We start from the raw sequence: 22276 nt of genomic DNA on the forward strand, positions 1-22276 counted from the left end.
GTCATTTAGTTCTCAAAAGCATTGGCTCAGCAGCAGGGGGAAATCCTGCCAGTAAGCACTTGGCTCATAATTACCAGCTGCTTCTTTAAATGCACTCCTGCCCAGAGATACTTAGTTATCTGAAGGGAGCAAGATCGTGGTCCAGATCCAAGACTGTCCCTGGAGAGCCTGTTCTTCCTCAGCAGGAAGCCAAGAAAAGGCTGGGAGAAGAGTTCCCGTTGAACACGAAACAGAATCGTAGCCTTTACCTTGGAGCAGACAGACTGATTCATGCTGATGCAGTCAGGGTTCAGAGGACTAATTTAGCCAGGGCAGGCGTTGGCAGGAGGGTATTTACAAGCAACTGTGTTGCCTCGCCTGATATTTCCTTTTCTCCGTCATAGAAAACAGGATATATTTTATTGTGCTCCGCAGTAAGAGTTTGACTTGGTCCCATTGTGTTTTGTCCCATTGTGCTGCTTTGTTGCACAATTTGAAACTTGATTACAGGCTGTGTTACTGTAATTTGCTTTCTCCAGTGTTGGCAGAGCCCATTGAGCAAAGGGAAATGGATGTAAACCTTTTGGGGTTTGGCCACTTCACTGCACACAAACCTGTAGTTAGCGGAAAGACCTGTATTGGCTTCAGCTTTCTGTTCCTGTGCTGGTGGAGAGGAGAGGACCTTGCTGTTTGACTTCCCAAACTTTGCCTTTTGCACATACATGATTTCATACAAGGGGATGTATTAGCATTTGTGCTAAAGAAAACACTGCTAGTATAGCTGAGAGCGAAGTCTTTTGGGTTTGGTGGATTGGTTTTTTTTTGAATGAAAAGCAGATTTTGAATCAAAGGTCAGGGAAAAAAAGCTGAGTTTTTTATTGTGTAGCCAGCCTTGTTTTAGAAAAATGCCAAAGTAAATACAGTTGTATGTTCATTGTTAAACACATACTGCAAAGTTCAAAACCATTGCAGCAGCATATGGCTACACCTGCTGACTATTACAGTTTCCATTTAGGGTCTGTAAGAAGGTCTGCAAATGTTGCTTGATCCCACAACACCCCTGTGATGCAAGGAGTTGTTCCCTTGTGCCAGGTAGAAGCAGGCACTCAGAAGAGGCCTGAGGTCCTCAGGTTTATGGAAGAGCTCCCCTGGAGGATCTCAAGTGGACATTGCAAGTCTGCTTTAAATGCTGGTTTAGATTCCTATTTGATTTCTGTATTGATATGGACCCTATGGCATTACATCTGAGTAAAATAAGAGTCAGGACTGGACATCTGCAAGGCAGGGAAGGGGAACCAAGGCACATCCCTAGGCTGGCACTAGCCATTATGGCTTTCTTTCACTTTTCTCACCTACAAGTCATTGGGGGCCTTTTGTTGAGCTCCCTGTTCAACAACCTTGCAGCAGCTTTCAAGTTACCCATTTGTTCCTCCTCGCCCCGGAAAAACAAAAAAGACTAAATGTGCTAAGCACAAGCCTTGCATCTTATTCCAATCTAGTAATAAGTGTGATTTATTTCCCTGGAAAATGTAGAACAATAACCTGATTAAATCTCACTTCACTAATGTCTGCAAGACATTAATCTAGAAGGGTTTAAACAAATCTTACCTCGTCTTCTGTAAGCAAACAGATCTTAGGGAAGGTGTCTAAGGTTTCTGCTGGAAGCGTTTCACAAAAGATGTATTGTTGAAACTGAAGATTAGTCTCTGCAAAAAGGTGACGTAGATGCCAACAGAAACATCTTAGTGTTTTTCTTCTGTGAACTGAGGGGGAAGGGAGGAGATCTGGGGGCTCACTGCATCACTGTGTAGGGTCTGGGGAAAGGACACCTCCAGGGCGATTCTCAGCCTCAGCAGTCACTGCAGGAAGGAGTATGATCAGCCAGAGAAATCCCCAGTTTATTCCTTCATTTTGCTACTCTGCCAAGCCCCTACAGAAGCAGTGAGCTAGTGGTGCCCAAGCCCTGTGCGTTCAGTCTTTCCTGGACCTCATGGTCCATCTCACTGGGAGCGGTAGGAGTGTAGCCTGGAACAACATCCAGACTAGCCTAATTATTGTATCTATTTCTTCAGCTGCTTCTTTTAGCCCTCAGTGGGGAGTTGGCTACCATATATTGATATATCAGAATAGACATGACATTCAGTTGGTTAGGTTAAAGCAAGGGACTCAGCCACTGAGGGATGGCAGAATGGAGTTGCTTGTGCTCCTTGTCTTCTCTCTGTGCACAATGCGATGGTCTTTAGTTTCATGATCACCTGCTCTGTTTTTCTGCAGCAGCTCAGCCTCTTAAGACAAAGCCTGACCTAGAGTGTAATTAACTTATTTTCAGGAGGCATTAATTAACTAATTCCGTGGGCATTTGGGTTGTTGAGCCGAGAGAGTCCATTGAGTTATTGCATGTCTGCAGAGCACTGACTGAGCACAGGCTCCCAGCCAGAAAAACATGGAAGCTTAAACTCTGAGGGAGGAGACATGAAGTCTGGTTTACCTTGCAGTGGATCTGCAGAGAGGTATCCGTGCCCTTAATGGCTGAGCCATGACTCACAAGAATGCACTTGCAGTAATTCAGGTGCGAAGCTGTGCCCTTCACTTCTGGTCCTGTTGTCCTAAAGAAGCCAACATTTTCCTGTAGTCCCTTAGGCACTTTTACAGATGTGTTCCCAGCTTCTTCCTTATAACTCTTCATCTGCCCTACTCTCTGTTTCTGTGTATCGTCCTCTCTGGGTTATGCTGTGTTTGGCTTGCAGGCTGCTCCCTACAGGGTCATTTCCTACTGCTGCTGTGCTCCTATTGCCTGCAGTGCTGAGCAGCATGCAGTCCAGCTGTAATAAAAGCTGGGCTTTCCCAACATGGTTATAATCCAGCCAATTTGTTTGGTTGGATTCTCAGCTTAGGTTTTCTGTTTCCTGTTTTGGTGATGGTCCAAGCTTTCGAGTCCTGTGACAATTGGCAGAAGGTATTCCTTTCAGCTCCATTAAGCCTCTTCTGGGTACAGCAGTTTACAGGCAGATAGCTGGAGAGATGTCTCCAGAAATCACAGTGTTTGAACTAGCTGATGGTCTCCTCTGAGTCTGCTTCTGCTAGTAGAGCTAGCTCCAGGTCAGACAGCTCCCAGCAGCAGGTTTCCTTCATGCTGAATTAGAGGACTATAGCGGGACACAAAATCCCGCTGTGGGATAGCCTGGGATGTCTCTTGGACCATTTCACATGGTGAAATCATGGCCTTTGCAACGTGTTGGGAGCACTGATGGACAAGGCAGGGCTTGGAGCTCCAGTGCCAGTGTTCCCAGGGCAGCTGCTTCTGCTGCTCTTGCTGCGCTCAGCTGATTAGCTGCAGAAAAATCAAGTTTCAAGCCATCAACTCTGATACAGGAGGAGCACTTTTCAACTGCTCAGCTTGGTAATATGTAGAATTTTAGCATTTGAGCAAATGCCTGTATATATATAAGCAAATGGCTGGGCTTATGTCATTTACCATGCCCATTTAAAGATGAGATCCTGCCTGCTATGGGAAAGGATGCTGTGAGGTAAGAAGGAAGTGCACTTTTAGTTATCCATTATTCTAAGTTAAAACACCATGTCACTGAAAGCCATTCATTTACTGGATACTTCTGTTAATAATTATAATTACTGATAACTAAGCCAGAGGTGGATTAATTTCAGGCTTCTACTGGGGATTTAAATTCAAGGCTGAGGTCGGGCCAGGGCTCATAATCAACAAACCAACCCATTTTTTTAGTGTTTCTTTTTCACTAGAAATAACATTAATTCCCAAAGAGTGGGATTAATCAATTAGACATTGCACATGGTCTGCTGCTTTTAGAGCTTTTTTGCAGTCAGGTTCAAAATATCACAGCCAGACCACTCGTGGGAGTTTGCTTTTCCTTTCTGAGTCTGGATTCAGTCTAAAAAGCAGATCAAAAGCCAAGGATTCAATTCCCCAGTACTCCCCCTGCAGAAACACATGCAGGCTCAGAAAAGACTTCAGTTTAAACCATCACTTATTATATATTAACAACTGAATTTAAATCAGTTCTCAATATCTAAGAGTATATTTACTGTAAGAATCTTAAAGCAGTGTTCAAGGAATATGCAAATCCAGGAAAACTAGGGAATTTATTAGGTATATGACATAACATTATGAGGGATGATGCAGAAAACAGACTTAATGCTGAGGGTGCCTATAGTGAAGAACAGAAATGCTTTGTTGTGGTTTGTAGCTATGAGCTTTACTGATCATATCTCTATTGCATAAATACTGGTGTAACACTCCAATAATCAGACGCCAGGCAGCCACTGTAGAATGGAAGCTGGATTCTCCCTTTACTCTTCATGTACTACAAATTTCTGATAAGGAAACTGGAAAGAAGTTGCAAGGGTAATGCAGGAGCCATCTTAAGGAAGCATGTTTTAGTTTATGAGTCTACCAGAGCTAAAGCACACCTAGTACACTTTTTTCTATCCATAAGCATGACTGTGTTTCCATAGGATTATTTTTGTTTCCTGAATGTATACCCTGTGATAAAAGTCCAATTACCTATTAGTAGAGGAGGAATAATTTTCATCTGTAAAATACTATATTTATTCTGTTTTGTTCGAAATTATGCAAATATTTTATCTTCTCTTTCTGCCCTTACATTTCTCTTTTATTTCGTCCCATTAGAATTGTGTTTCCCAACACACTTGATAGTTGAGTCTCTGAGCAGATGTGCCATGAAGAAAGCTTTCATTTATTTTTTTTTTCTCTTTCTTAGAGGACTTAACTGTGCAGATAGTTTTCGTATCATTGAGGAATGTGGTCAGCACCATTTTATGGCAGTCACTGTTACAATCTGCACTTGGCAGTGGTATTCCCCTGCTGGAGCAGGGAGGTTGGGGTAGATGACCTCCAGTGGTCCCTTCCAGGCTCAACCATTCTGTGATTCTGTATTGTGACTGCTCAATGCATACATTTGATTAGGGAAATCCATTCCACCTGAAAGATGTAGAAAGGAAATTAATTTCCCTAAGAGACAGAAAAACAAAGAAAAGATGGAAGTTTTATTTTTATGTGATTTATCAGCTGGGAAGTAAATTGCAAAGCACAGAGCAGGAAAAGCTCTGAATAAAATGGTGGCCGGATAAGGCAGTTAAGACCCACTGTTCTGAAGGGAAGAAGAAGTTAATGTTTTCAAAGAATGACTGAATCACCTTCACTGAGATTTGGGTAGAAAAGGATGCAACAACCTGTTAGGGCTGTGTTTGCCAAAAGCCTTGCTTAGCTACTCCTAATTAGTCATCTAGCTCCCACTGATTCCAGTGGGAATTAGGTACCACGGCTCTTTGAGCATCTGAGTGTAGCAGAGCACCTGTGTTTGGTTTTTCAAATGTGCTTGGTTTAGGGATGTATTTACTAGAAATATTTGGCCTTAACACCTAAATTTGTCATGAAAATGGGGTCTTGGCTTCTAAATAGCCACTGCTTCACAGTATCCCGCTTATAGTGTGGGACTGTTATAAATCTGTGGCTGAGAGGTCAGGCAGCCTTGTGCCCCAGAAGTAGAGGAGTGAAGTGTGGCTGATTCCTGGTTGTGCCCCCTCTGACCTGGAGAGCAGGAGCTTAGTCTCTGGGACCCAGGCTGTTGTCAGGTGGGGCTCTAGATACCCCAACAGTGTAGGCTGCCTTTCATCAATGCCTATTAATCCCTTCTTTGAGAAGGTCTCACTTGGAGATTGTTATCTTAAATAAACTAAGGCAATTCAGGGATGGAGGAGACTCTAGGAATGGACAAAAGGAAACAGCAGATGCATTATTCGTTATCTTCTTTAATTTCACGTGGGACTTTCCATTTTGTCTGCAACCTATGAATGATTTGGCCTGGAATATCAAATTGACAATATTGAAATTTGCTGCTGGTTGCAGCATCAGTGATACCAGCAAATAACTCAGCCTTCCTGAGAGAAGATTTGAATCTTTTAGCCACTCATCCAGAAAATGAAAAAAGAAATTCTATATAGATAAATATCAAACAATAAACCAGGGGGAACAGAAAGCACATTAAATGGAATAGGTTCGGCAACTACGCAAAAAAGTTGTAGAAGAATGGCAGTTGGAACAGCATACGTTACTGCTGTTACTGTACAGCAATTTTTATTCCTTGCCTTGAATATCACATTTGGGTTTGTTTTGTAGGTCTGCCTGTGAAAGGACACAGTGCTGAAAGAAACAAAGATAGTTTAATGTACTGACAGCACCGGCAGCCAAGTGCACAGAAATAGCTTTTGCCTGGATTGGTTATGAACATGCTGCAGGGTCTAAAAGCAGCGTGCTGTCATGGGCACAAGATGGATTAAGAATAACCAGACGTATCCAAAATCCATCAGAATGTGACTGAGATCAGAGTCTTGCCGACATGTGGCTCTTTAAGCAGTGGCACTGAACGCTGCCGTGTTAGGGCTAAACACTACTGTAGTGTCAGTGCTAATCAAAGGTTATTCTTTGTGAGCACAAATTCAAGGCATTGTTTTTTTCTTTCTCTGTAGAAGAGTTGGGACTGAAGAATTGCTTTGAAATGTGGAGGTGTTGCCTTGAGAAAAACTAAATGCCAGGCCCTGCTGGCTCGAGGGCCTTTTTCCTGTCTAGTTTTGTTCATATCCTAAAGGAACAATCACTGCTGATAATTTGTCAATGCCCATTTTGTAGATCAGAAAGTGATAGTTTGCTTAATGTTTAACTTAACCCATAAAATTGCTTCCTTCCGGAGAAGAAAAGTTTAGTGGTTAGTGCAGGGGATTGGGAAATCTGCTCCTTACTGGCTCATTGATTTATTTTGTGATGCTGGAAATGCCTCTTACATCTTCTGGCTATATCTGCAGTATGATTGCAGAGGTGTGGTTCCAGAGATTTGTAAAGAGGATTTGATTCTGGTAAAGAAACCCTGTTCCTTCTATAATATAATTCAAGAAATGACCAGTTAGAAAAATAATTTGTTTTTAAAGTCCTTAGTCAACATTGGAAGAAACATTACTTCCAAAATCTGTCCGGAAAGCTTGTTCTGCTGGTGCTTCTGTATGCAACACCAGTTAGGGAGCCAAAAGAACAAATGTATTCATCTGGCAGTGGGGGAAACCTGAAATGAGGCAGGATTGGAGCAGAACCAAAACAGATGGATTCAGAGGTTATCAAGTTTGTTGGGAAGGTTTTAGGGCACCCGTTATTCTTGAGCCCACACTTCCAGAAATGTTTGGCTCAGTACCACAGGATCTTCCGAAAGAAAGTCTCTGTTTTAAGACATGATGCTTGGTGTGATGCCCCAGAATAGAGGCAGCCCATAGGGCTGAATCACCCATGCTGACAAATGCTGAAGAGATCCTTAGGTCCATGCAGAAGAGTAGCATCCGGTCCCACTATCCTTTGCAGATATGCCTGTAACTGGGGAGAGGAAGAGGGATGGGGACTTCCTCTTCTTATCTGGATTTCTTGTTCTGGTGAGCCCCTGCTAGCAGGTTAATTGCACTCACAGATATCTGTCACTGTTGACTCATGACCTGCCAGGCAGGACGAGATGGGGTGGAGTTTTCATGAACGTGACAGAATTGAATATAGGCTGTCTCTTCCTGTGTGTCATGTCTCTGAAAAACAAGGATAGGCAGCTTATGTTATAACTGTAACTATGTTGTGGAGAAGAATCCGGCTTGTCATTGCTATGTCTATGTTTAATATGGCTGCACTATTGTTTAATGAAGAACTTTTTCCACTCTGAAGAGGAGGGCGCTAGGGACAAATGTACTTAATGGGATGTTTGCTGCCAGGGTGATAAATTATGCCCCCGTGGTGCCTTGGGTCAGATGGGACTTTTCAGTGCTCTGAACTTCCTATTGTTGATCACTGTGTAATTCTGACATTGCTTATCTGGAGAGTCCCTTTATTTTTAATGCTGTTGAGGATCAGTAGTCTCGCTGGTTATAAAAAGAGTGCTTTTCTCATGTACGTGTGCCTAGTGCAACCCTAGATGTAATTCTGAGCTGACTGGGGGCAATGTAAGACATCAGGCTATATATGTTACAAGGGAAAGCATTGCTTAAAATGTGGGTTTTTTTGCTGTTGACTACAGGCCAGGTGGAGTTGACATCTCACATTTATTTAATGTGGAATATTTCTGTCTAAACACTGGGAAGTAGAGGTGGTGTTCCTCCATAAAAAGGACTTTGAACGCTGTGAGTCTCTGGTACTGCCCTTAGCATCCAGCAGTTGCCACTGAAGAGAGAGCAGGAAGCATTAGGAATCAAAGTGCTGAGCAACAGGTAAAGCAAGTCAGGTCTCTCTGGAGAGTCACCACCTCCTGCTTTGGGTCAGGATGAGAGACGGGCTTACCTTCTGGCTTGGCTGTATCATAACAGCACATTAGACAATTACTGACTGGTGCACCTGGCTTCACCTCCTCACCCCATGCCATCAAAGGATTTGTGCTGGAAAACCATTGCATAGACAGGGCTTGGTGTTTTGTGTCCACAGAGTTTTGCATTCAGCTCCCAGTGCTGGTGCTGTTTAAGGTGTTGTTTGTAGGAAGCCTGAAGAGAAATAAGCCCACTTGTGGCAATAGGCAACCATCCCCTGGAGTGCTGCACGTGTCAGAGGTGATCTTTTTGCTCTGTCCTTCTGGCTCTTGAGGAATGGGTGCCTTCTTTAGGATTTAGGATATATAAAAAATACCAGACCTCAAGTGGCTCTGGCTGTAGGAGCCCCAGTGATGTATTGGTGGATTCATTTCCACCCTTTCCATCTTCTTGACTGGTCTGCAGCTGACTGTCTTTCGTGCGTGCTGTTCCCAGAAACACAAGCAGAGGCTCAAATAACAACGTGTTTTGACTCCAAACTCTGGTGTGACTTATCATGTTATCAAAGCTTTTGATTTAATTGAAATTTCACAGATAACCCTAGACCTGCTTTTAAGTGCAGACTCAAGTGCCAGTGGGAATTCAATTAAACCTTCCCCCCACCATTACCTTTTAATGTCTGCATTTTGTTTGGGAGGTTTATGGAAGGGATTTGCTACTGCTTATCTCAAGCTAGAGCTGGGTGTCTGGATTCAAAGATACCCTTTGTCTTTGGGCCACTTTTTTTCCAGTTATGCCAGAGTTTGATTGGAACAACCCCACTGACAGTAATGGACTATTGGAGATTGATGCTGATGTAAGGATTGCAGAATTTGTTGTGTTAGAAGTAGAATTCTTTCCTTGTTTCCATTTACATCTCTTAAAACAATTGGCCTAAGCTCAGGAAAGATGTTCATTTAAACAGACCTCAGATATATTCTGAATAGGGGATTGACTGTGGCTTTGCAGTACTTTAGTCTAATCTAATCAAAGCTGGTGATTTGCTGGATTCTTGCAAGCTGTATTTGCTTCCCAGCTCCAAGGAGTTTTAATAGCCACTCCAGTAATGCTGACTGCAGTGCACTGTGGTGAACCTCAGAACATTGTATATGTCTGATTACATTTGCTTTCAATTACAGTCTTGTGGGTTTGAAAAATCAGAGCAGTTCAGGCTCATTTGGGAACCACCGCAAAAAATCACTAGTAACCTGAGATACCCAGTGCTTGAAAATATAAAAGAAGAGGAAAATGTTAAATGTTGTGGGCCAAAAAAGTCTATTTTGCTTTATGAGAAGAGACCCATTGCAACAACTGTGGGGTTAAGACATCAGGGGCACCATATCTAACAGATAAACCTTTTTCCATCCAAGCATGCTGGGAATGACGTGTGAATGACTCAAACCAGAGACAGCTGTTCATCAGAGACTTGAAGCTGTCCTGGTTCACTAGTGAATTAGCAATGTTGCCATCTTTGCTGCTCCCTTTCAGATAGGTTGCCGGGTCTCAGTCCTTTTTCTGATGATGAGAACTTCACCGACATTGTCCTCTCTTGCTAGGGGAGCTGCAGAGTTCTTGAGGATGTTAAGTTTAAATTGATCTTATTTCCATCAGAATGCACTATCTTGTGGAGTTGTTGAATATCCTTCAAATCTGGCTAAATGAGGGGCTTTCTTTTCATGAAAGTGTTTTTCCAGTAATGAACCTCCCAGTTCCTGTTGAAACATGGTCTCAAAACACAGAATTTGGGTCTTTTTCATCAGCCCTACTAGCAGCAGGATGGCTGTAGAATGAACAGACGTACATCCTGCAGATGGTTTTCCAGATGACCCCTTTTGCTGTGGTGTACAGGTCCCTGGATACTACGTGGCTGGGACTTGATCTGTCATTCAAAGTGCTGCCGTGTGTCTGGTCCTGCCTAATGCTTCACTCTTCCAGCTGTGGGAGAGCATCAATCATGTGGCCAATCCCTTTTCCCCCTGCCAACATCTGGCAAGCAAAGAAAGGGCTCATGAACACATGAAAGATCAAGCCCTGGCACAGCACTTCGGGGCATTTGGGGCACTATGAATATTTGCTAAATAAAAGAGGATCAGGAAGGGTTTCACTGTGTTAAAGCCCAGCCACAGCACTTGTCCCACCAACAGTGGTGCAGTGAATTTTCATCCCAGCTGAGGAGAATCATTTCAGCTATTCTGAATTTAGGACCAAAAGGTGGGGTGTGAGTCTGTCATCAATCTCCTGAAAATAGTGGCAAATGCAAACATTGTGCAGACTGAGTAACTAGGGTAGTTCTTACTCTGTAGTAGGGACCAGTATGTATTGCCCATGTTCCACATTTCTTCATACACGATGGGACAGTTTAGCAACACAGCTCCTAAATTTGGGGAAGCATGTGGGTAACAAAGCTGAACATTTTCCTTCCTGTGGTCCCAATAATAAGATTCTTCAGCTGGCACAAAATCTTTACAGTCCCAGTATCTGGTAAGCTGGGTGCTGAGGCATCTTGCTCAGTCTGGATTTGTTCCTTCACCTCCATACATATCTTTATAGTGAAGCTAAGGGCCAGGGGCAACTAGAGAAAGCTGCAAGAGTCATTCACATCCCTGCAAATAGCTTTAAACTATTCCAGCAAGAGGTCAGTGGAAAAGTATCTTATTGTTTGCCGGGTCATCTCAATGCACAAAGCAGAGCTCTGTTGGACATGCACTAACAATGTTATTAATGTTCATGATGCATCAGTGTCATCCCCTGAGGGGAGGAGGAACCCCTGGTGGCTGAATTGCACAGGCCATACTAGCTAATGAGATGCTCTTCTTGCCAGGCCTGACAAATAAGCTTCTGTTAATCTTCATTGTTATTGTTTTCATGCTCATCTGTGTGTTCAGGAGGGGGTTGTTTTAGGGATGCTTGGCTGAGGTATGGCAGGGTGACCCGTGCCAGTTAGCAAGCGGGCTCCAAGGGTGAGCTGGGACTTTAAGGGGCAGCTCAGAGGATGAGGAGGAAGACTTGAATCCCTTCAATAAAGTAGTATGTTGGAGTGTATAGTTGCAAGAAGTAAGAGTTCTGCAGAGGACGGAGATAAAAGGAGGCTTTCAGGCAGGAGAGAGGATTCCTGCTTTTTCCAGATGTAGTATTTGCATTTGGAGGAGAACTGCCAAAAGGCCAGGCTGATGAAGGATGCGTTGTGATGCTTCCAGCCTGTGAAAAAAACACAGCGCTTTGAAAGTTAGGTGCTTTCAGATTATTAGGCAAGGGATGAAATAAGCATCGTAAGATCCCTTTCCCCCTCTTCTGTGGAAGCCCAGTCTCCAGTGCATTATATAAATACTGCCATTTTTTCCTTCCTTTTTTGTCTGCTTTCTTTTAAGGCTTCTTTTTCATTTTCTTGCCTCAATCATTTATCGACCTCATAAATCAGAAAATTCTATCCGTGTGGATTTATGACAAGTCTTTTATATTTATTTTTTTTGTTGACAGGCTTATAAACTACTGAGCCCTGGTTTACTGCCCAATAAGTCCTGATCCCTGGCAGGATAAATAATGTTTGTGAGAGAAGACTGAATTAATATTAGCAAGCAGAGAATGTTTGGCTTTTACAAACAAATGTTGCTTTCTGCCATGATAATGTCTATCTTAATATGTGCTCAGAAAATCTCCAATCTTATCTCTGTTTCAGATACATTCAAATCAGATACACTCACATGCCAGGGAACTGTGTAAGTAGATGTGACTATCAGTTTAAGAGAGCACTGACCCAAAATAGACCATTTAACAGCTTGGGGTCCTAATGGTACTTTGAAAGTTTCTTGAAGAAGTTTTGCCAGTCATGTCTGATTCTTCTTTTAAGGCTTTATTTTTAAAAGATCAAAGCAAATTCCTGATTTTGAATGAAGTAGGACATGGCCCTACAGAAAACATTTCACCTCCAGGGTAATGCAACTGGCTAACGTTAAACTTGCTGTCAGCCTCATCCTGAGAGTGGCCCTCCTCCTCCAAACATTTATGCACATGGGTAGTTTTCTACACAGTGAATAACTGTATTGAATTCAACGGGAGCACACGTGCACCCAAAATTATTTGTGTGTGTATTCATGGGTATGTTTGTTTGATGGGAATGAAAACTTCTGGAGAGGGCTGGGATATAAAGGAGGTTCATTCATCAGTAACCCCCTCTGCAAATCATATTAACCCTTCTCTCTTGCCTGGAGATGGACATGTGTGGAAAACATGCACACAGGCTTTGGGGCCAGCACAACAAACTTAACTTGAACTAAGTCACCAGCTTTCAAGGGACAGGGCTAGGTAACATCTGTTCTTGGAGATTCCTAAACACAGACATCACACAGCAAACCACCAGAGAGGCTCTACTGGCCTGAACATACAGAGGTTTTATATAGCAGATACTTTATGTGCACCCTGAATGCTCTTTATATACATTTATTTTTATTAATATTTCATAAAGAAAACCAAAAAGGGCTTGGAAGCAATTAGGTAAGTATCTTCATCTGCATCTTTGAGGGGACCTTTTAATTGTGTAGCTTGTAAAATCGATGGAGCACCAGGACAGTATCCATAAGGGAATGCAGCCACTCGTAGACAAAGCAGTAAGCACAAGGCTATGCAAAATACCTTTCTGGGGCTGTACGTGCTGTAAAATTCTGTCAGATACCGTTTTCACTGTGGTTTGTTCTCTTCAGCTCCACGATCAGAGGGAATTCAGCCACTGAACAGGGTTTGGCAGGTCTCACTCCTGAATAAAGGACTAGGCCATTGTAAGCTGCCCAGTGTGTGTTGTAGGCAATTGACTGACTGTCTTGTATCTTACATACATACATAAATGTTTTACCAGACGTTTTAAAATTGTTCTTTGTTCTTATCTCTTACTTTCTTTTTGCTTTCTTACTATCCCTGACTGCATCAGCTTCTCTGCCTCATATTGACATCTTTTCTTGTGTCATTAAACTGTATCTGGGGTTTTATTATCCTTACATCACTTGGGTATTGTTTTTTCCTTCTTAATATGTTCTGTCCTGCTCCCCCCAGCATTGCTGCACTCATTTCTATTTGTCCCAGTGGGACTCTGTGCGCTGGGTTTATTTCTTCTATCATTTTGTCTCTTTCCCATATCCTTTCATCCCCAATCCCACTTAAGAGATAACAGAGAGGTGATAAGAGTGTCCTGGACACAGGCAAGATCCTGAGGCTGAGGAAACGTGTCCTTGCTGCCTTGCAGAAGTTGCCCTGTCACTGGATTTGCTTCTAGCATAGACTACAGCCAGGACAAGCCAGTTTGGAGCCATAACTGGGAGAAAGCCCAGTGCCAGAGACATGTCATACTTGGGGTGAGGGTCTATCCTCACCTATGTTAGTAGCCCTGATAACTAACTCCCAGCAATATAGGAAAACCTGCTCTTCTGCCCCACTAAAGTCAGCTTCTTTCAGGAGAAGTGATGGAAACCTCACTTGGCAGAAATAAAATCATCAAGGTCATGTGCTGGTTTGTAACCTGTAATTTTTGTAGAAGTTGTCTCTGTGGTCTGCCAAGCAGAAATTCATCATCCCTGGCCTGAAGTTAGTGGGTAATGAATGTTCTGTGGTGGATAAGGCAGGCTGGGCTTTCAGTCTGCAGGCATGGAGAGCTATGAGCTAACCCGCAGCACCGCTGAACCTTTTCTCTCTCCCCTACTTCTTCATTTTCCCATGACCTTAGGAAAAAAAATAAAAATCAGCACTTCATAGGTCTTATTTTTTTTTCTAAATCACACTTTATGGAACACAGTTTTAATGCTGTACGGTGCGTGTTTAATGATGTCCATATGGGTTTGTGGGTACAGGAATTAAATACGTAACGGTTCACGATGACATAACACGGAAATGCAACTCCTGCAGTGCTGGTGTGTAGGCTGTAAAGGGTTATTAATAAAAATGAAGGTTTTAAATAGAAAACAAGCTTAGCAGCACCGTTTTGGCCTCAGGCCCATCTCTGAGTGATGGAAAAAAAAAAAAAAAGAGGCTGGAATATATGGTCTTTCCTCAATACATGAAAATAAATACATTTTACCACCATCCCCTGCTAACTGTTTCAGAGAGAAAGCTGCAGGCTTGATGCATGGCATCTCTCTTCAATCAGAGCCTGATTTCAGGGAGGTCTGGAGGGGATATTTCAGCAGGGTGCAGAACACATCAAACAAATACTAAGGGGCAGATTGATGCCTTAGATTATTAAAATGGGGTAAGGCCACAGTGTTTTGATTGGCAAAACCTGTCAACATTTGGACATTAGTGTTTCAGAAGAGCAAACCGCTCTGTTTGTGGGTGAGCCAGGAAAATAACAACTCACACAGTTTGAGGGAATGACCTCAAGGAAATCCCATCCTGTCTTGTAACCAGAGTTGCTGCATCAGTAAGCCAAGGAAATTACATAATGCGCCTATTAATATTATAGACAAACAAAAGCAAGCTTACTCTTCTGTGTTCAGCCTTGTCCTGTCTGCAGTTGTCCCAAATCCTTTGTTTTAAGTCTTCAGAATAAATGAGATGGCAGTAGATGAAGCATCTCTGAAGATGCTGTGTCTGAGACATCTCTCATTGATTCCCCACCAGTTCTTAGTGACAGTAACTGTAGGGGCAGCAGCAGCAAAGCCTGAATGTGGTTCTTCTCTTGGCTGGCTCTTTACCCCACGTTTTTGCTGGAGTTTGAGCAGAACGCATGGATAAACACACCCAAACTAACTGTAGAGTCTGTGGCTTGGAATTTTCCATGTTGTGGACATGTCTAAATTACCTCCAGGTTGTAGTGCAGGACAAGGTTAATGCTTCACAGCAGTTGCATGAGGATGATGATTTTCCAGAACCAAAAGTGATCCTGTCCTGGTTTCTGTGTTGTGAAATCCTGGTACTCCCAGCTGCATCCCTCTGCTTTTCCTGCAGTCCCTGCTCTGTCTGCTCATGTCCCTCAGCTCCAGCACTCACCTCAGTCCATCCTTGCACCTCTGGATCCTGGCAGACAGCTTTCCCAAGCACATGGCCATGGAGGATGCAGTGGGAATACAGAAAGAATAGGACTTTCCTGCTTTATCTGGTGCTGTCTGGGGGAAAATTCCCACCATCTGCTACTTCCTTGGTGCCTCCAACTATTGTTAGTTGCAAGACACAGCTGTTGTTAGCTCAGTGGCCTCTTTCCAGCACCAGATACTAGCAGAGGAGAACTCAGCCCATTGTACAGAATTGCAGTTCATGCTGTATACACAGCATTGTCTTTTTTCCCACCTGCCCGTAACCAGGACAGTGAACAAAAATGTGGGAACGTGGGACAAAACATTCTCCCTGTGCGCCTGGTCCTGTGTTCACCCTTCAACCTCCTGGCTCGAAACCAAGATCCTCCTCTAAAAGTTAGTTAGAAAAACTGCTCCCTGCTCATGTTCTGCTGGAGAGATGGCCGGGCTCTATCGCACAGGGCATACTTCCACCCTCTGCTCCATACTCTGGGTCATCTCAGGCTCATCTCAAGCTTTTGGAAAATGATAATATGTCTATTTTTTCCAAATTTATTTGTGCTGACAGATGTCAGTTGTTTGTCTTTTCAAAAAATAGGCACTCTGTCCCTTTAAACAGCACAAACCACATGGGAATGGGATTATTTTTGTCCCTAGCTGCCTATAATCTATCTTTTTCCTTTTTTTAGCAAACCCAAAATCTTCCCAGAGAATGTTCCTAAGAATAATACTGAAAGGAAGGTGTCATGTGAACCATAGAGTAGTAGTAATGGCAATACTACGGCATTTCCCTTCTATAGAGCTAGCTCACCATAGACCTCAAAGTATGGCTCAAACATGTACATGCTCTCTCAGCTTGACTGTGAAATACAGGTTTTATTTTAGAACTAGTACTGAAGTGGTTTTGAAAGGTCACCAAGGCTGGAGCAGGAGTCATAAATCCTGAATTTTAGCTTCATGTTGTGACTCTCAGCATGCTTTCTATTATTTGCCTTTGCAAACACCATTAGCACACCAATAGTTTGGCTTGTTGATATTTAGCTCCCTGGATCTTCAGGAGTGGGTCAGCTTTCATAGCCATTTTTGCAGAATGCTGTATTTGAGGAAAATGTGCAAATAAACATTGAACTAGGTTGCCCTAGGTTACAGTGGGACTAGGATTCAGGGTGCCCTTAAATTCTCTGCTTCAACCACTGCACACCCCCACCCCCCAAATGAACACACACTCATCCCTTCTCATAAGCATGTTGGGAGGATCTTTAGCTCAAGGTCGACCTTACCCTGTTATCTTCCTACCTCAAATTGTGGTCAATTACTTCATCTAAAGTCACTCTCCTGAGATGAACCACAGATACCTGTGCAGAAGAGACATAAAGACCAGTCCATGCTTCTTCATACATCAGGACTGCATGGAGAGCAGGGTGAGCTGTAGCTGTGATTTGGATGGAGCAGCTGCTTTTGTGCACAGACTCTGCCCCATGGGAGTTCTGGAAGGGATCAGTGTGAGCATGGAGGAAGAGAGGAGCCTGATAATTTCCTAGGTCTCCCTCTTCTTGCTCAACAAAATCTCTGTAAGCATTGGGAGAACAATAAATTGCTCAGGAGCCTACACTCTGTTTCAGTGCCTGGCACATCAGTCCATTTGTGGCTGCAGGCTTGGTTCCCTGTGATATTTGTCCAGATTATTCCATCTGCAAGTCCTGGTCCAGAGTCAGCACAGGGAGGTTTGGCTGGAGCTGTCTGAGGTGTCAGGCAGCCGTGTAGTTTGGAATTTTAACAGAGCTTTCCTGCTGCAAGTTACCTTCCCAAGTGGGTGGAAGAGAAATGTGTCAAAAGTTCATTGCCCTTCTCATTGGCTTTGTTCTCTCCCTGCCTGTCCCATCCTGTGTTCCCCATCCCTAACTCTTGTGCCTGTTGACTTGTGAGCTAACACAAGCATATCTGACACCCATAGACATTTAGCAGCCTGACCTTCCCCTCAGGAGCTACTAAGACTTCCCAGTCATCCCAGTCGGTCACTATGCTGGCCCTTGCTTCAACACATCTTTTCCTCCCTCAGGACCCTTTACTGCTGTGTGCCTCCTCACTAGATTATGCATTCACCAAATGTGTGGTCTTCACAGCAGTTCACACCATGCAGCAGTCTGACCAGAGGCCCCCTGCTCTATCCTCCTCTGGGGCCTTTGGTGCTGAAGATAGACCTTGTTCTACGGAAAGCCATCCTTGAGCATGCCCGTGCCAGTGGGTGAGAGAATGCGCCCTTGCATGTAGCTTTTGTTCTCAGTGCACAACCCACCTCCCAGAGCAGCAGACAAACACAAACAGCCTTTTTTCTGCAGTTTAATAAGCAAAGTGGAGCTGTGCTTCTGAGCTGGTTCTTTAATAGCAAGGGCATCTTCACGTCCTGAGCCTCATGTAAGTAAATCCATCGTCACGCTTTAGTCTTTCTTCTGTATAACTTTATGCATCAGCTTGTCTTAAACTTGTAGAAACATTTTCTGGGAAATTATGTGTGGGAGGTGGACAACTCCTTCCATGTATTGCCAGCTAATCCAGAATACTTTCCTTTAGCATAACGGTTGAGGCAGGTTTCTCAAAAGCAGCATCTTGTGCTGTTCTCCCTTTATTTTTGGCTTTAAGTCTGAGATGGGGTTCTCCTCTGGATGCGTTTCAGAGCATAAAATGCGGAGCCAGGAGCCCTGGCTTCTGTCTTGTGTACTGGATGCTCACGGCTGTACTAAATCCTGCTTGTGTAATATCTTCGTGAACTGGAAGGGGCTGTAGGTGTGCAAAATACTGTGTTTAGCCATTAATGTTATTAAAAGTAGAGGAAAAAGAAGTGTCCAGTTTTCACTGGGAAACTGGAACTCTTCAACTGTTCTTCACCTTGGGAAACAGAAGAACTTTTACAACCCACCACTGCCTTCCTCTCCCACTGTACCGAAGTACTTTGTAGCTATGAAAGCCTAAGGTTTTTGCAGCTCCTTGGGACAAAATGTTTTGCACCCCCTGGGATCTATCATCATTTCACACCTCTTCTCTTCTGCTGAGCCATCACCGCCCTCCTCCAGCATGGGAAGTGGCACAGGAGATACCACATCATCCCTGTGGAGGAAACTCAGCACAAAAGTACCTTGGAATTTGGCAACACAGCTCTCTGTAGCAGGGTGCATATCCTCCTTAATGGAAAGTAACTGTCTAAATCCTTTCGTCTTTCCCTCTTTCTCAATTTTACTGTGTGCTCTGGGGTGAAGTTTTGTTGTGCTACATTTATTTCTCCTTGCCAAGACCTTCTTTATGGCTTTGATTTAAACTGAGTCCAATCAGACACAGTGGAAGGCCGGCATGTTCCAGTGCTGGGGATGAGCTCTGGGGTCTGTTTATCTTTTTTTTCCAAGGATAACAGCACATTTGTGTTTGTGTTGTGTGTCTGTCTTGGGCTTACACAAAAACTTAAGGATCTGATTCTGGTGGGTCATGCTGGCAAGTATCCAAACCCCGTAAATCTGGTCACTGTGCTTTTCCAAATGTTTATTGTGCTGTTTAAGCTTTTATGGGCTCTTGTGCATATTACATATGGTCTGAATAAATGTAACGCAGTATTGCTGCGCTTAGCTGAGATGCAGAAGAGCCTCCAAGGGAACCATTAGACCTGGGGCAGCTGTTCCTGGCATTTGGAGATGAGTTTCTTGGTTGACCTTTGCAGGATTGGTGGCTTCAGCCGTGTTCTGTTGGGTTTTAAAGGCCACTTGATCTGAGGTTGTAGGGGCAAAGAAGGAAAGAGTTACAATTTCTTGGATTGAGTCCAGAATTCTTGCAGCAAATCTCCCCTTTTTGAAACCCTAATAAAAAGGCCTGCATTTTTGCATGTATTTGCTGTCTTTCCTCTGTGCTGCTGCTGTGGCAAAGTCTGCTCTGATGCCAGTGGCACTCAGGAGAAGCCTTTAAGGAATCAGTGGATGAACGATGGAGCAAAAGACACCTGCATCGCTGTGAGAAAACACCTACAGACTCCATCTAAGAGCCAAGGCTGAACTGCTCCTTCATACAGATGGCAAAGAGAATAGTCCCTGCCCCTCTGAGCCTACAGCTCCTCTTTGATCCTGGAGATCAAACATGAGCCAGTCAGACTGAGCCAGCCAGACTCCAGCTGGTGGGAGCAGGGGCAGAAACAGGCACGTACAGGACTTGTGTTTGAGTGACAGCGTGTGGAAGTGGTACCCAGCCTAGGCCACTAGGCCACTTCTCCCTCTCCTGTCATAGCCCTGGCAGCATGCAGGGAGTGTGCATGCTGCTGGGAGAGTGCCACAGTCCTGCTGCTTCACATCCTTGCTTGCTTCTGTCCCAACTGGATTCAGGAAATAAACTGCAGAGAAAACCTAGCAAGGCTCTAACCAGCCTTAACAGCTGTAAAAGCAGCCAAGCCAAGACCTTGGGATCTTCAGATAATGTCCTGCAGTTCGGATGGGGCCTTTCCTACTTCATCTCCAAGCTCTACTTCTAGCGCTGTCACTTCACTTCCACCACTAACCACACTGGCCCCAGGAAAATATGGGCTTGCAGTTTAGCTCACTGCCAACACTGGCTTTCCTTAGCATGGGTTTTCTGCTTCCTCGCCCCTGCCCTGTCTGGCTATTCAGATTGCAAGTTTTGGGGCAGAAACAAAACAGGTTTGTGTTTCTGCAGCAGACATACAGGCCCCTGTTTGGGTTGGCCATTAGGGCTAATGTAACCTATACCATAAATAATTGCTCTCTGCTGGGGTAAACACTGAAATAGTGGAGGCTTCACAGAGGCAGAGGAGAGGGATGGAGGAGGCAGATGGAGATGAGACTGGAAGGGGGGGGGGGGGGGGGGGCAGAAGCCCTGGGAATCCGAGGCAGCCCTTTGCCTCCGGAGAGCTGAATTTGACACTGCCAAATCTGTTCTGATTGCTTTTTGTTTCTTAGGTTTTTTATTGAGACTAAAATTCAGATACCCACTCGGTGTCAGCTCAAACGTAGCATCAGTGACAAAACAGCTGAAAAAGAAAGCAATGGAGAAAAAAAGTGCATTTGCTGCTGGAGCTAGCACGCTCCTGGCTGTAAAAAAGGGTGTTTTTCTCTTCCTTCCCCATTGCTTCAGGCTGATGATTAAAATGTGCGTTACTGCTGGTTATGCTGAGATAGGAGCAAAACCTCATGTAGCTGCTACTACGTTTAGAGAATTCCTTTTGCTAGGTACCTGATGTGTGAGGAGGAGTGACAGCACATATTGCAACCCACATGGATGTGAAAGTGTTAATGTTTTAGACCCTGATCCTCAGGAACACGGGGACACTGAACAGTATGGCAGTGTTTTGACACCTAGAAGCAGGGCAAGGAAAGAAGGCATCTGTCGGGCTTGACAGAACCTTTTGAACCATTTTTCTCTGGATAGAGGGGTTTTCCTCTGACCTCTAAAATGTGAATACATTTGGTGCAAGGTCATTTATGGAAGAAATCTCTTCTGCTGCACTGTCCTTTCTTCAACCTTGAGGCTGTTAACATCTCTTGGGTCAGAGACACGGGAAGGATAAATGTAAACAGTGGGTAGCGCTAACACTCTGGTTGTGACAGACTACAGCTTGCATGATACCGCCAGTTTCACTTCACCCTGGCTAGCTGAATTGGGGAAATAATAATAGGAAACAATAGGAAAATGATTATTCTGGCATGCAGATGGCCAGCCAAGGCCAGCATGCCACTGAGATCCTTCCTGTGCCATGCTGTGAGGACTTTCCTTGGGCTGCAGTGAGGTAGAGGCTGTGAACCACTTCCCCACAGAGCAAACAAAGTCCAGCACTCGGGAAGATCCTGCAACAAATTCTTGGTTCTTGCTGCAAGGGCAGGCACATGGTGTTTGGCGCAGAGACATCTCTCAGGGGTTGTATAATGGTACAGGGCAGACACCATGTGTGGTAAAGCTGTTGATGTCAACTGAGTTACCCCGGGGATACATCAGTCCATAGGTTTGGAGGTATGAGGTGGGGCAGTTTATTACTCAGCTTTGCACCATGCTGTGGCGCACATCCTGCTTTCCGCTGCTGCGCTTCTGTTGTCGGTGTTGCTGCTTTGACTTGCAGGAAGGTCTGAACCTGCCTGTGCAGAGCTCACAGAAGGAGAAGCGTTGCAAAGTGCTGACTTGGCAGGTCAGAAACATTCTCCCTCCCCTTGCTCAGCCCAGTGACTCCTCAGCAGGCTGTTCCCATTAGAAGCTACGCTGCTAATTCCATCTCTGTGTGCAGCTGCTCCCCAAAACCTGTGGTTGACCTGCTTTTTCTGAAAGGGGAAAAATAACAGTGATCATGAGCAGAGACTGAGGTGAACGTTATCTGAATCTGAGGGGGTCTCAGGACGTGGGATCACAGCAGTGGGTTTGCCACAACAGCTGATATTTGAAATCAGGTTTTAGGGAGACCCATTTACTGGGTTGGTTGCTCCCAGGTTTGGAAAGTCAACAGTTTTGAAAATGGAGAGCAAATCCCAGAGTCCTACAGTGCTGCAGCCACTTGTTCAACCATATACAAAAGCATTTGAAAGTGTGCTGCTAATGGGAAATGCTACCCAGGGTTTCATCGCTTCAAGATGTAAAGCCTGAATAAAGCCTGTGGTGTGTGCTGCAGAACTGGGGGACACCTTGACCAAATTCAGTATTTTATATATCTGGGACTTGCCTATCTGTAAAATTAAGAGAATAAGCTAAATTGATCAAACTTTCCTCAAAATAATGGGCTTTACTGGGAGTCCACCTGGCTATTCGGCTCCCTCAGGGTTGGGAGGATCTGGCAGGGGAAGTGCCAAATGTGTGGAAAGTGCCATTACTGTCATGCAGTTTGTTGGCAGCTTCCTTTTGCCTGCAACATCCATGGCAATCATCGGCACTGCCAGGTAGGCACTGTACTTATGTCTGGAGTGTGTCTGAGAGCA

The 22276-nt window shown here is 44.2% G+C and overlaps 1 protein-coding gene across 4 annotated transcripts in view; it reads left to right on the top strand.

Moving 5' to 3' along the window:
* SH3PXD2A (SH3 and PX domains 2A) overlaps positions 1–22276 on the top strand; it is a 254832-nt gene that overhangs the window by 117974 nt on the left and 114582 nt on the right. The window contains exon 1 of one of the 4 annotated variants that reach the window (XM_061458835.1): positions 17657–17744. The exons of the other annotated variants lie outside the window; for them this stretch is intronic. Coding sequence (XP_061314819.1) covers positions 17743–17744 — 2 coding nt within the window. The 5' untranslated portion in view covers positions 17657–17742. Of the gene's footprint in view, positions 1–17656; positions 17745–22276 lie in introns of those variants that run through there. 4 annotated transcript variants of the gene reach the window in all.

The sequence above is a fragment of the Pezoporus flaviventris genome, unplaced genomic scaffold (assembly GCF_033815535.1).
Source record: "Pezoporus flaviventris isolate CSIRO_AGI_PZ_B2104156 unplaced genomic scaffold, CSIRO_AGI_Pfla_v1 ptg000029l, whole genome shotgun sequence".
In the NCBI taxonomy this organism is placed as follows: Eukaryota; Metazoa; Chordata; class Aves; order Psittaciformes; family Psittacidae; genus Pezoporus; species Pezoporus flaviventris.